Source organism: Spinacia oleracea, chromosome 1 (assembly GCF_020520425.1).
Source record: "Spinacia oleracea cultivar Varoflay chromosome 1, BTI_SOV_V1, whole genome shotgun sequence".
NCBI classification, from domain to species: domain Eukaryota; kingdom Viridiplantae; phylum Streptophyta; class Magnoliopsida; order Caryophyllales; family Amaranthaceae; genus Spinacia; species Spinacia oleracea.
The window spans coordinates 115,590,982-115,604,328 of record NC_079487.1 but is presented as its reverse complement, the minus strand read 5'-3'; the positions used below and the strand labels follow the sequence as shown (position 1 = coordinate 115,604,328).

The 13,347-nt window shown below is 36.7% G+C and overlaps 2 protein-coding genes across 3 annotated transcripts; one reads left to right on the top strand and one right to left on the bottom strand.

Annotated features, from left to right (window-relative positions):
* Positions 1 to 222: 222 nt before the first annotated feature.
* Positions 223 to 6,454, top strand: LOC110801599 (uncharacterized). The gene is made up of 5 exons (XM_022006958.2): positions 223 to 1,343; positions 2,491 to 2,527; positions 3,392 to 3,628; positions 3,747 to 3,794; positions 5,717 to 6,454. Exons 1-5 carry the CDS (start codon positions 1,036 to 1,038, stop codon positions 6,179 to 6,181), a joined length of 1,095 nt encoding a protein of 364 aa, XP_021862650.1. The 5' UTR covers positions 223 to 1,035; the 3' UTR covers positions 6,182 to 6,454.
* Positions 6,455 to 6,634: 180 nt separating this feature from the next.
* Positions 6,635 to 11,702, bottom strand: LOC110801606 (chloroplastic group IIA intron splicing facilitator CRS1, chloroplastic). 2 transcript variants are annotated; one of them, XM_022006972.2, is made up of 8 exons: positions 10,436 to 11,702; positions 9,660 to 10,173; positions 8,879 to 9,009; positions 7,979 to 8,329; positions 7,739 to 7,895; positions 7,340 to 7,629; positions 7,185 to 7,244; positions 6,635 to 7,086 (listed from the first exon to the last, which is right to left on the bottom strand). In XM_022006972.2, the coding sequence occupies exons 1-8, from the start codon at positions 11,318 to 11,320 to the stop codon at positions 7,051 to 7,053; spliced, it is 2,424 nt and encodes an 807-aa protein (XP_021862664.2). In that variant the 5' UTR covers positions 11,321 to 11,702; the 3' UTR covers positions 6,635 to 7,050. The 2 variants fall into 2 exon arrangements, with proteins under 2 accessions (XP_021862664.2, XP_056696854.1); XM_056840876.1 differs by lacking the exon at positions 7,185 to 7,244 and having other exon boundaries at positions 10,436 to 11,612.
* Positions 11,703 to 13,347: the final 1,645 nt, after the last annotated feature.

Below are 13,347 nucleotides of genomic sequence, written 5' to 3'. Positions count from 1 at the left end.
AACTATATTAACTAACAACCAAAGCAAACATTTTTATAGCACAATTGACTCTACCAGTCGTCGTATGGATAAGTAAATTGCGTAGTAAAATTAAATTTAACATGTTATACAAGTTTTATGGTGGAAATAGTTTCCCGTTGTGGAATGGGGAGTAGTAAAGACTAGGAGTTGAATTGACCAAAGTTAGAAAATATCCATGAAATGTTGATTGAATAACAAGTGAATAAGTGATACAACAAGCACATTTCACCAATCCTATTACAAAACCTTAATCTTCCTCAACAGTCCACACCCAGTTATATCATATCAATCAAAAACAATCCAAAACTTTTTACCATAATATTTAATTTTTTTTTCTCATACTCTGTAATTCAGCAATTATTCTACTGCTCTGCAACTTTCTATCCTACTTCTGAATTTCATTTAAAATCATACAATCTATCCTACTTCTGAATTTCATTAAAAATCATACAATTTGATTACATCCCCCCATTGTCGCCGTCATCACAATTCACAAATACCCCTTTTCTCTCTCCTCTCTCCAAAATCAAAAGCTGACTTCCCTCTTCCAACGTTCAAAAACCCCACACCCTAAAGATTCCTCTTCCCTTACCCCCTCCTCTTTTCAGGGATTAATTGAGCTCAATCTGTTTTCTGGGTCATCGATTTTGAACTGGAAATTTGTCTGGGTAGTTAAAAAAATTCCTGGGTTCATCGTGTTTTAGCTCAATTTTTTCTGGGTTATCGAATTTGAGCTGAAATTTTTTCCGGGTCATCGATTTCGAGCTGGAAATTTATCTGGATAGTCAGCGATTTCTTCTGGGTCATCGTATTTTAGCTCAAATTTATCCGGGTAGTCAGCAATTTCTTCTTGGTCATCGTATTTTAGCTAAAATTTGTTTGGGCTGTTAGTTTGAGCTAAAATCTTTTCTGGGTTATCGGATTTAAGCAGAAAATTTTTCCGGGTAATCGGAAACTTAGAGATGTTTGGAGGAAGAAGTGTATGAAACAGGGGTATCTGATGAGAGAGAGAAAATGGGGGGAGTGACTTCATCTATCGCTGCTAAATTCGCATTTTTCCCTCCAGCCCCTCCGTCGTACACGGTAATCGCCGACGAGGATTGCGGCGTTGAGAAATTGTCAATACCTGAGGTTCCAAGAAGGGATGGTGTTGATGTTTTGAAGCTCCGAAATCGGAGGGGAAACGACGTCGTTGCGGTGTATGTGAAGCACCCTAAAGCCTCATCTACTTTGCTTTATTCTCATGGCAATGCTGCTGATTTAGGTCAAATGTTTGAGCTTTTTGTTGAGCTCAGCAATCGCCTTCGTGTTAATCTTATGGGGTAATTTCATTAATCTTTGATCTGTTTTAGCTTTCAAGGGTGTTTTTGCTGAAAGTGTGTTTGCATTAAAAGCATGAAATACTATAATTTTAAGGTATACAAGATGGTAAATTGGCAATTTCATTCAAGTAGATAATACACTTAGGATTTTGGTCAATTTGGTTAATTAGAGGTTTGGACTTGGATAAATGGACAAGAGAGAGGATTAAGTCATGAATTTTACAATCTGGATTTTAGAATATTGTGTAGGATATCTATCTTAAATGGAAAGTTTATGTTGTAATTAGGAAAGACAAGCTATAAACAGATGTTAGGAACTAGAGGTGGGAAGGAGGAGGAGAAATGAGATGGAGTGACTTGAAAATTAAAGCTTATTCTTCTTCGCAAGCCTTTAAAAGGAAATAGATCGACCGCATTTAGAAGGTCTGTTGTGCTTAAATAGAGGAAAGAACTTCTATGGTGTGGCTTGAACTTGATACATTATGTGTCAGAAAGTTATGTGAAGATACAATGCAGAAGTTTGGATGTGGAGGCGCTTGATTATCATAATTGGGAAACGTTTTGTTTTCTGTTGGGTATTGTTTCGGTAAATATAAATTCCAATTATTTCCATCTGGATATTGGTAATGGGATTCGAGTTATTGGCCATGGTGTTTACTTGCTCTCTTTATCAGTGGTATCTGTAATAATATATCCTTGGACAGGATGTTCTGCTTTGGTTAAATGGCCCGTATTATGATTGTAAGCATATCTTATAAGTTATCTGATATTAGTGGACATTAATTAAAATCAAGGAATATAGATCCTCTATCCTACTATGTGTCTCAACTAGCTAAAGTCTATCTTTTAAAGTTAAAGGGACTTTATCACTTGAGGTAGTGAGCAAGTAATGGGACACAAGACAAGCTTGTACGGAGCAGTCCAACAGTGGATTTTGACTCTGTGTTTGCTGATGTGTGCTTGTTCTAATTAGACTACTTGGTCTAACTCTAATGTTATTATAGCTGGCCGTATGTGTGTGTCATGCGGTGTTACAAATCAGGCATTGATGTTGTTCATCAAGCTTGTCAATTTTCTAATACCACAACATATTGTGTCCTGAAAGTTAGTGTTTCTGATCACATTATGTTGCTATTTTTTTTTCCAGGTATGACTACTCCGGATATGGACAATCAACGGGGAAGGTAGGGCCTACTATTTTCTGCGTGCTTGCTAGCAATGAAATGTTCTATATCAATTTACTAGCCAGTTGGTTTAAGTGTCTCTGCAATCTAAAATTTTCTTTTGGAGCATTATTTTTTGCAAAGTGTCATGTTCAATGTTTCTAACTTCCATGCCCAAGGTGGTAATGAAAGAGAACTTTAATAATTTGCATGAACTAACGCCCCCTCATCCAGGGCCCAGAAATACCTTTCTCCATGCTAGGTGTTTTCTCATATTGGCTGTATACTGTCATACCTATTCTACAGTCATGTCTATGATTATCCATCAATTATATAGCCCAACCTGCAGTTGACGAATTTGGTAAATTTGGAAGTTCATTTTCTTGATATTACCGTCGTTTGTTTGCACACGCATCATTCTTTGTGGGTCAGATATTTCATGATTTCTAAAGAATTGAAATTGTAATGCTTGCTGTTTGGGTCTGATAACTAAACTTTATTCTGGTCTCAAAGAAGATACAGAGTCTAGAGTATACATAATCAGCTTGACAGCTTCCGTGGGCTGGCGCTTAAATTTTTTGAGGTTTGAGTTTTCATGATTGAAGGGTGCCTTTTAGTTGTTTGTAGCCATATGGTAGATTCAATCAGAAATAGTGATATACATGATGAATAATTTAGTTTCGCGTATCTCATTAATCTAAAGTTTAAAGTTTGTGTTTTCATGTGATTTTGTCCATCTTGTCTTGCAAATGTTTGTAGTCAGCCTCATATAGTTGATAAAGGTTTGGCTTCTTTTGTTTCTGCACTTTCCAAGAACGAATTTATTTATTACTACGTATAGGATCTTTATGCTGTCATAACAATCATTTTTTTTCCTTGGAACAGCCTACTGAATCTAATACATACGCCGACGTTGATGCAGCATATAAATGCCTGAAGGAGCAGTATGGGGTGAAAGATGAGCAATTAATATTGTATGGTCAGTCTGTTGGCAGTGGCCCTACAGTTGATCTAGCTGCACGTACCCCTAACCTGAGAGGGGTGGTTCTTCATAGCCCAATCCTTTCTGGAGTGAGGGTACTCTATCCTGTTAAAAGGACATATTGGTTTGATATTTACAAGGTAACAAAATTTAATAAAAAAGTTCAAGCAACAGGATAAAAGAAGTTAGATACTTCGTATTTTATCACACAAACTGTTTCACTTCTGGGGCTTACTTTTCTTCTTCACTTTGTCTCAGAACGTTGACAAAATTGCCCAGTTGAATTGTCCAGTATTAGTGATACATGTAAGTTCGTGTTTTTCTTTATTTATATTTTGTCTTCAGTGGCTTTGGATTTGCAGTTTCTTACTTTCTATCAATGAGCTTATGATGACCTTTGCAAACATTTGACACCTAAATCCTTGTATGGAATGAAGGGAAAAACATTGTTAACCTGTAAAAAAAAAAGTATTCTTACTAGTTATTCAATACAGAAAATGCTTTGCTATGCCGTACATGTTCCTGCTAACTGCTCTGCCATAAGTTTGTTACTAGTTATATCTATCTATCTGACAGCTTTGTCTACAGTGTAAGTTTACTACTAATGCTTCTATTGCTGGCATATCGTTTGTAAACTTTATATCCATTGTGAATGTTGTTTAACTAAACCGTTTGTCCATAGATAAATTGTTGGACAATACTTCCTTGTCCTAGAGTTGTTGTAGAACGCATTTTGTTGGATATCCCTTAACTAGCCTGTCCCTTTGAATGACCCAGCATAGGAGTCGGTACAAATTATATTGGGCTATGGTTTTTAGTTTATGCTTATTTTTCAGGCCTACTATTTCTGTTTCGAGGTAATATATAAACTCATTATGACTTAACCAAGCCTAATTCTGTAATCAGTTTTCCTCAAGACCAATATCTCCTCTTGTGGACGTAGTAATCCATTGTTAGTGAACCATGTAAAATCTGTGTGTTCTTGTTTGTTGTTCTTCGTTAATCTTTCTTGTTACAATACATTTGTTGGCATTGGAAGCACTTCGCTGATTACGAACCTCCTGTCAACAATGTTATACTTCGTATGTGAAAGAAGGGGTTTCACATGCCTGGAGGCTGACTCTTTACACATTTGTTGGAAAGGCAAGATTGGAAGCACAAAGAAATAGGGAGCACTTAGTTTGTTACAATTCAAAGCTCAAAATTGAAACAATGGCCATTAGTGTCTCTAGAGTATAAGGCAAAAGCTCTATTGATAGTGCCATAGTGATGCCACCTTTTTTATCCTGATCTTTTTTGCCATTAGAGTCTTAGAGCTTGATTAAGGAGAAATGACTGATTAGTGGTTTGAGTTTTTCAGTTAGTTGGTGGATTATCCAAATGGTTTCTTATGGCTTGAGGAAGGGCATTGGCAACTTGCTATACTATAATGTCGTGCCAGATGGGTGGCTTTTCTACATGAAATTACTTGAGAACATTAGTGATTCATTTTTTATAGACTTTTGACTATTTGAGTCTTATAGACATAATCACCTTGAAAAGATTCACTGCAACGCTTTCAATTTTTTGTTTAAAATTTTGCCTCATGATATACTAGACCTACCATTTTTATGGTGGCTTATTACGCTTTCCTGACTAGAACCTGAATTATGAAGCATTAGTTTCACTGTTTACTGCGTCCAGATTTTGTGATTCCAGAATCTAGATGCTAGTTTTTCTTTTCACCTGCATGGAAACCGATAAGGCTTAACCTAATAGGACATATTAGCCCACCCTGGGTGCACAGTGTACCCTCTCACATTTTCCACTCATATATGAGGAGAAATGTGAGAGAGACCACCCATAGGCATATACCATAATAATTGTCATCAACTTTAGTAGTTAGACTCGTGTCTTTGGTAAATTATGATCGGTGTTCTAAACTCTTAGCACACCCGCCTAAATAAAAATAAAAGAATGCAAGTGTATGTTCTGTGCCTTTGCGTCTCTTACGGTAAATTATGGCCGGTGTTCTTTGCCCGGAAAAAATATCATAAAAGTAAGACAATTGAGCCGTTGGTATTCATTTGTGTGTGTTTATGTGTGTGTGGGGCTATAATTCTTTTGATGACAGTTCTTTTTAATGGATTGAGATTATAATGTTGGTGGTCTCTTCCTGGATAGTGTGAACCTAAAAAATTAATAATGTTAGTAGCTGAACATTTGTTGGATGCATGGATTTCTGTCAGGGGACTGCTGATGAAGTTGTCGACTATTCCCACGGGAAACAACTTCACGAGCTCTGTAAGGAAAAGTATGAACCCTTGTGGCTGAGCGGGGGTGGACATTGCAATCTCGAGCTCTACCCTGAATATATCAGACACTTGAAGAAGTTTGTATCATATCTCAACAAATTTAAACCAAGCTCAAACGGTACTAAAGATCCAGCTGTAGAGTCCTCATCAAACGGGTGTTCCAAAGAATCCACAGTTGAATCAGACAGTCAAAGCAAGGCTTCAGAAAATCCATCCAAGTTATCCACTGCGGTATCAAATCCAGACACATTTGAGTTGAAGCCTGAGCTTCCAGATGTTTCTAGAAACAGCTTAGATAGCCGGCTTGAAAAATCCAAGAAGAATAGCAAGCCCGAAAAGTCACGAATGAGCACTGATCAGGTTGACAGATTTAGGAGAAAAAAGGGGTTATTATGGTGATACATCTATACTAAGTGACACCCTAGAAGGTGGTTTTATTTCTGTAACAATATGTATTATCTCCAAAAGTATAGATTATTGAGTGTGTTAATTCTTTGAGTTGTTTTTTAGTCAATACCTCCAAACAGAAAATGCCACAACAGAGCACCCTCTCCCATTGTTCTCTACTAGCTGTACTTGATGCGTGTATAATTCAGAGTTTTTAGCAAGTGATTTCTTCTACTTTAGCTGCATACTTCTTTGTTTCTTCTTAAGACTGAGTTCATGGTGGCAGGTCACCCTCGTACCGTTTTCCAGATTACACCCCAGCAAAGGGAAATTAATACGGTGTACAGGGGAATTACATCAAAACTGTGCTTAGACCCTGTTAATTTTGAAATTCCAGGTGTTTCAATTTGATTGATTATTTACCAAATTAAATAAAACCTCGAATAATTCGGATGTAAAAATAAGTGAAAACCCGAAACAAATTTGATTTAGATAATTAGATTGATGAGATAAGTATTCAAAGAATGTACAAATATTCACAATCATTCACTGTATTTGTATCTTCTAATCATTGACTGTAATAAAAATGTGAACTTTGCAGACTTGTACAACATTGCATCATAGAAGAAGAATCTATCATCTGATATTCATGTGTGGTTTCGTATTCTGAGCACATATCCACAAGGAACATTACATTTCCTCACCTAAATGAATCCAGCAGGCACTTGATCTTTTGCCTGCTAGGATCTATTGACAGTTTAATAATTAATATCAATGGACTGCAGCTGGAATTTGAGTCATTTCCTGAGAGCACAAGCGTTGGAGCTGGAAGTATTCAAACTCCTATACTTGGTATCCTACCTCAACCATCGTGTATAGTTTCAGAAGTTTTTGTTGCGCCTACTCTTTAAATCAACCTGCAGAGGTTTAATGAAGTTCATGGGCATGAGAATTTGAGATGCACAAAAGAAAATCTAAAATGAGATTTGAAACTAAAGTATGAAGCCAATCTAACCAGTTTGAGCTTCAATTCTGCTATTTCCTTATCCCTTTGATAAGCAAAAAATTTAAGGGACTGGTGGGAAACAACATAAAACAAATAAAAATAAGTATTTACCAAGTATTAAACCAAAATCAAACGAAAATGCAAGTTTTAAGAGTTTTACTCACTCCAAGTCTTTGAACTTCAAGAGATCGTTTCAGTGCTTTCCTTTTATTAAGTAGATCTCCACCAAAATCAATGGGACGCTTGTAGTTTTTCCCGCGGTAGATAATAATGGCGTGGCCTTTCTTTAGCTTCTCGATGCATACTAGTATTCCACCACTCTCTCTTTCCAGTGATCTAGCAGTATAAAGGACCTGTAGAAATGATCTCTGCATTGAAATAACTTTCACAAGTTCTCTGTGCTTCCAGTGCTGGTGTACACCTTCTATTACTCCATCAAAGACCCCTCGTCTCCCTGAGAACAACAAGATAATCAAACCAATTACTTAGTAGTTGACATGCCATTGACAAAACTAAACAAACAACTTTTGCAAAAATATTTCAAATATCATGTCATTTCTTACCCAAAACTAGAATGTTGTCCATCTTCAAACCTATCTTCCTGAAACACTCTCTCTCCTCTTCAGTTATCAATTCTTGATCAGGCTCTTGTTCAGAAGACATCCAGGCGGAATCTAATTTCCCTAGATCTTTTTCTGCCTTCACAATTTTGAGTTTGAGCTGCAAATTCAGCACAAATTTTTTCAGCTAAATTAACCCAAAGGAGTATAAAGTTAAAGCAGAATAAAAAGTATGACTCTTACAATGGCAAGTTTGTGTTCTTGCTTTCTTAATTCCTTCTCTAATCTTTCTTTTTCAGCTTCTATCTTAACTGCAGCCTCGTTGTTTATGTGGTGTACATTCCTGCAAATCGTTTGGATGTGTTGGAATTCTGAAAATGTTCCAACGATACTTCTATCTGCTGATGTTTCATCATTAAAATCAAGAACCCCTGATGCTTTAAGCCGTGCGTCTTCTTCATGAAGTTGCCACTGATGGAGCTCTATTTCCCTCTCAATTACAGCATTTGCAACATTGCCTGGTAAGAAATCCTTGCCTCTGTAGAGAACGATGAAGAACTTGTTACGCAGTAATAGAACTCCTCCTGTAAGATGCTGCAGATAATACATGTTACTGTATGAAATCTTCTCACACATATCAGAAGTATGACTCAGAACTTTATCCTTCATGGAGAAGGACCAATTCTTCTTTAAAATCTATTGGCATTGTGTTCATCGCAATAGTAAAAACCTTAGTATGATTTTCAAAAAAGTTCAAAACTATACTATAAGATAATTCTTACTTATAGATTTTAGTTCAAAGTAAGATAACATCAAGTTCCTCCCTTCAAAATTTGGGGTTTGTAGGACAGAAGTCGTAGAAGCTAATTAGACTGGTTACGAAGTCAAAAAACATTAAAACTATATAATAACACACTCACACGAGCATCTGAAAAGCTGTTTAATTGCACAAGGGAATGTATATTCTTGCGTATTATGTCACAAAAGATAAAGCCTCTACATTTTTTCATGATATCCTATTTTTCGTAATAGAACAAGCAAGAATCTAACAACAGAAGACCCAATTCAGCAGCTGATGCATCTGAAATCTGAACCGACATACAATTATACAAACTATCATACTTTTATGGGAAAATGACTTGCCTTGAGCTCAGAGGACATGAATTCGTTATTGGTATTAGGGACACCCCACTTCACAGCAATTTTGGCAAATACGCTTTTCTCCCACAATTTCAAGATGGCAACAGCAAGACCTTGAAGTTTGGAGTTCCTTCCTATCGACGCAGAAAGACAATGAAAACAGGTCAATATTTAATGGTAAGCACACCAAACACAAAAAACAGTAACATGCAGGGTCGGTCACAACTACAGCACCCAGTTCGGACCCTGATGCAAGCAGTTGTAAAGGTATAACTAGAAAACCATGCAACAAAAATGAGATATACTCAAAGTTCAATAACATCAAAATTACAGTAATCAATGCCTCATAAGTTTTATACTGGTAAATATTTGTTCACCATATAAACAAAACATATGTGCACACTTTGTTCTATAAGAAACAAAGATTCATGTGGGGAGAAATTCAGAAATAATACAAGAAAATATAAATTCAAAGACCTAAAAGGAGCCACTACTTCGTGTATCTAACATTCTTCCAACACAATTCATCATCATAATACTTGGGTTCTCAACATATTTTAGTTCCTAGTCCTTTGCAAAATAAGAGCATTGGTGTTCAATCATAAGATCGCGAGCTTCTATTCATTGGTAAAATCTGCCAAATTTGCAATAGGCCATAAACAACATTAATTGGTCTAACAAGCATATATCTTAAACTGTAAATGCATCAAAAAGATGTCAATGCTTTACTAAAAAACACCACTATATATAAGATGCTTTAGCCTCAGAGCCACCCAGAAAATACCAAGGACAAAGTGTACTGGTAAAGGGCGAGCAAGTTTCCTCAGGTATGTGAGCTCATCATCCATCAACTGGGGCCGAACACGAGGTGGGCAAAGCCTAAACGGTGGCTTGAATCCAGGAACTACCTCTGGTAGCAGGTCTCCATCCACCGGCAAAGGCTTTGGATACCACCAGTCAACAAAACGAGGTCCCAAGCCATCCAATAATCTATCGCCTTCCCTCTCATACAGTGATCTATCAGTCAGTTTAATCCCCAAATTCCTGTCCATCAATAACCCATCTGACGAAGAATCCTTTTCTATGTCCTTAGTTTCAAGCTTATAGCTTTGTTCAGAATAAGTCAAGTTAACATCCAACTTCTCTTCATCAACAGTGAAACCAGGCATTTGTCCATCATCTGCAGGTTGAACAGAAACCCTACCCTTTCGAGACCACCTCCTTGAAAGATAATCGCACCCTCTATACGCAACCAGATTATCTTTCTTACTCCACACAACTAAACCTCCCGTTTTCATCTGAATACAAAAAGTAATTACAACATCAAACTCAGCATATATCACATAAACCACATAATTTGGCACCACTCATTATGCCTCTGGAAAGACTCAGCATAGCATGATCATATCAGTTAAACATGATACTAAAGAGATATAAATCTAGCAACCCTTCCTTTCTCTATTAGTCTATATACTTCCTTAACCAATTACATACTCGGAAAATATGATACTGCATATTTAAAATCTAAAAGAAATTAAATTTAGTAAATTAGCAACAAACCTCAACAATTTCCCGCGCTCTATCCATATTTCTACACAAAGGCAAATCAAAATTAAGCATAACAAGCTCACTGTTAGCCCAAATTGAATGAACCTCATCCACAACATCTTGAGAAAAGCCAATTTTCTTCACCTTAACCCACTTCCTCATCTTTGAGGCTTCTCTCCTCAATCTCTTCAACAATTCCTCATCCAACCTCAATTCAGCCTCCGTAACCACTTTCTCTCTCTTTAACCTCCCAAAAACCAGCTTCTCTTCCTTCTCCCATGGCAGTTTTCGCGCCAATTTTGACTCCCCGCCATCACCCAACAAAAACCCACCTCCAACATCATCCCAATTTTTCTGGGTATCAACCCAGTTTTTCTTGGTATCAACCAAATTAGTTTCAGTTTGAAGCCTTTCAATTTTGTGAACTATTTTCTTTATTACTTTCTTACCCTTCCTTCCACTAATTTTCTCCGTAAGTGACCTATCAGCTTTAGAAGCTTCCGCAATGGAGATTTTCTTCTTCCTCTGATTAGGTTTTGAGAGGTCAAGAACTTCATCAGGCGGAAGTAAAAGGGGAGATTTCATCCATGGAGCAGTCGGCATTTTAACCTGATTACTACTATTTGAAATCGTACTTCCATTGTTGTTGTTATTAGTATTATTATCCTCGCTAATTTCATCATCCGCATTGATATTATCATCGCTGTTTTTGGTGTTGAAGGATCGAATTTGGAGGAAGAAAGAAGAAGCATTGGAGGAGAGAGAATTTAGGGGTTTTGGGTTTTTGAGGATAAGGGGTTTAGTAGGGAAAGAAAAGGGCGAAGAAGGGAAAGAATCAAGAAATGGGGTTGAAATTAATTGGATGTTTGAAGGTGAAAGAAAGAATGTTGCCTTCATTGAATTTGATGCTACTGAGAAAAATATTGGTGGCAGAAATTAAAATGGGGGGAGGATGAAGGACTACAGTAGATTTTTGCAAGCTATGGCTACTGGCTATAGTCACCCACATTTAGATTTTGATTGCTCTTCATCCGAGTCGGGGCTAAGAAGAGCCTGATTAGATGGATCCAATTCAATCCGATCCGATTCAATCCGATCCGATCCGATTCGATTCGATCCGATCTACTGGCTATAGTCACCCACATTTAGTGTATGTTTAAAATTTGAGCTAAGAAAAAAAAGTCTGTCTTAGGAGAGGAAATAAGGAAATCCCTCCAGATCCCAAAATGAGTTTGTTGAGATCGACAATCACTAGTACTACTCGTGCATTCTTTTTGTGTTTGTAACATAATGTGCTCGTCACATTACTCCGGATAATACCACTACAAAATTATGCATAATACTATCTCCGTTTCATAAAGATCTTTACAATTATGGTTTGCACAAATATTAAGACAAAAGTAGAAAAGTTGTTTGAATATAATAAAATATGAATAAAATAAGAAAATTGTGTAAAAAAATGGGCGGGAGTAAGAAAAAATGAATAAGTAAGAAAAAGTGGGTGGGAGAAGAAAAAAATGAACAAAATGAGTGGAAAATTGTAAATATTGTGGGGGCACGAAGGGTAAAATAGTAAATTTTCACGTCCAAAAATAAAATAGAGGAAAAAGAAAATTATAAAACGTAAAAACGAAAAGTGTAAAGATCATTTTGAAGCGGAGGCAGATTTTTGTATTTTATGTCCACCCTTTATTTAGTAAATCACAATTATCATATCATTCTTCGGGAAGTACATATGCATGTTCAATTGTGCCTAACTAATTAAACATGGTCTTGGTCTAGGAAGTTAACAATGGAACTAGGCAATTCAATACCTATATGGCTTATCAGCTTATGCAACGCAATCAAGCGCTTAAAATTGAATGATTTTAGTTGAAATTTGCAAAACACAACATACAATTTCGAATTAGAGTTGTATAATTACCATAAAACCTTTTTTTAACGTTAATTACCATGAAACTTACCCGAATACCTAATCAAATGGGCAGACTCCCATTTTATTACATATGTAAAAGAAATCTGGCATTATTGCATTAGCATTACCAAAGGTAGATTTTGTTAGCTAAAAGTAAAACACGATTGGGAGACCTTTCTGCATGGGCGCTGCATCAATGATTCAATAAGTTATAAGCATGCAAAGAGTTGATGATGATCGCAACTCATAATGCCGGCAATTTGACTAAGTACATACTCGTATTACACGACCACGAAATTACATGGTGGCAATCATCATCTCTAAAATCAAGTATATGCGTGGTACAATAGTTCTCATCATTATTACTTGAACTCAAAGTTTTAGCATGTTTAGTTTGTCTTAGATCCAATAGTAAGTAATTATTATTAATGCAGCTATTGATGTCACCTTTTCGACTAGAGTCGGGCATATATGTGTCAAGCCATGTAGGTCCATGTGTTTCAATGTTTCATGCCTTACATGTCGTGTTTGAAACAGGTCAAGGAAAAGTCGTGGCGTGACAGGCTTGTATCTCTATTCAGTAAATCGAGGTTCATACACGGTTTGGCCCCATGTGTCATATTGCGTCCTACTATTCAGCGGCCCCATGCAAGTTTTAAAGTTCATTTGTTAATCGTTAAAAGTAAGTGTACCTACACGCGGATCAGCCGGTCATCCTCGTGGCAGGCTCATGCAAATTTATTTGATGATGTCCATAAACGTTCCATGACTCATCAGTGTGTCTCTCATGTCGGGTTGGGCCAATTCCGTATTGGGCTTATAAAACCCATGTGCCAGCCTGATCCATTCCCACTCTACTTCCAATAGTTCAACGACATCTAATACGATACTACAATGTTAATCAGTTGTCCATGGTATAGCCGATTATATCATACATAAAAAGAAATAAAAATCATTTGTGTTGTTCATCAACATTCTAAAACAATTACAAAAATAGGACATATATACT

Bases quoted from the DNA above. Each gene is read 5' to 3' on its own strand.
- LOC110801599 (XM_022006958.2), top strand. From the start codon at position 1,036: ATGGGGGGAGTGACTTCATCTATCGCTGCTAAATTCGCATTTTTCCCT. The intron at 1,344-2,490 runs GTAATTTCATTA...TTTTTTTTCCAG, and splicing joins CTTCGTGTTAATCTTATGGG to GTATGACTACTCCGGATATG. The intron at 3,629-3,746 runs GTAACAAAATTT...ACTTTGTCTCAG, and splicing joins ATTGGTTTGATATTTACAAG to AACGTTGACAAAATTGCCCA.
- LOC110801606 (XM_022006972.2), bottom strand. From the start codon at position 11,320: ATGAAGGCAACATTCTTTCTTTCACCTTCAAACATCCAATTAATTTCA. The intron at 10,174-10,435 runs GTTTGTTGCTAA...TTTTGTATTCAG, and splicing joins GAGCGCGGGAAATTGTTGAG to ATGAAAACGGGAGGTTTAGT. The intron at 7,087-7,184 runs GTTAGATTGGCT...AAACCTCTGCAG, and splicing joins CAGAATTGAAGCTCAAACTG to GTTGATTTAAAGAGTAGGCG.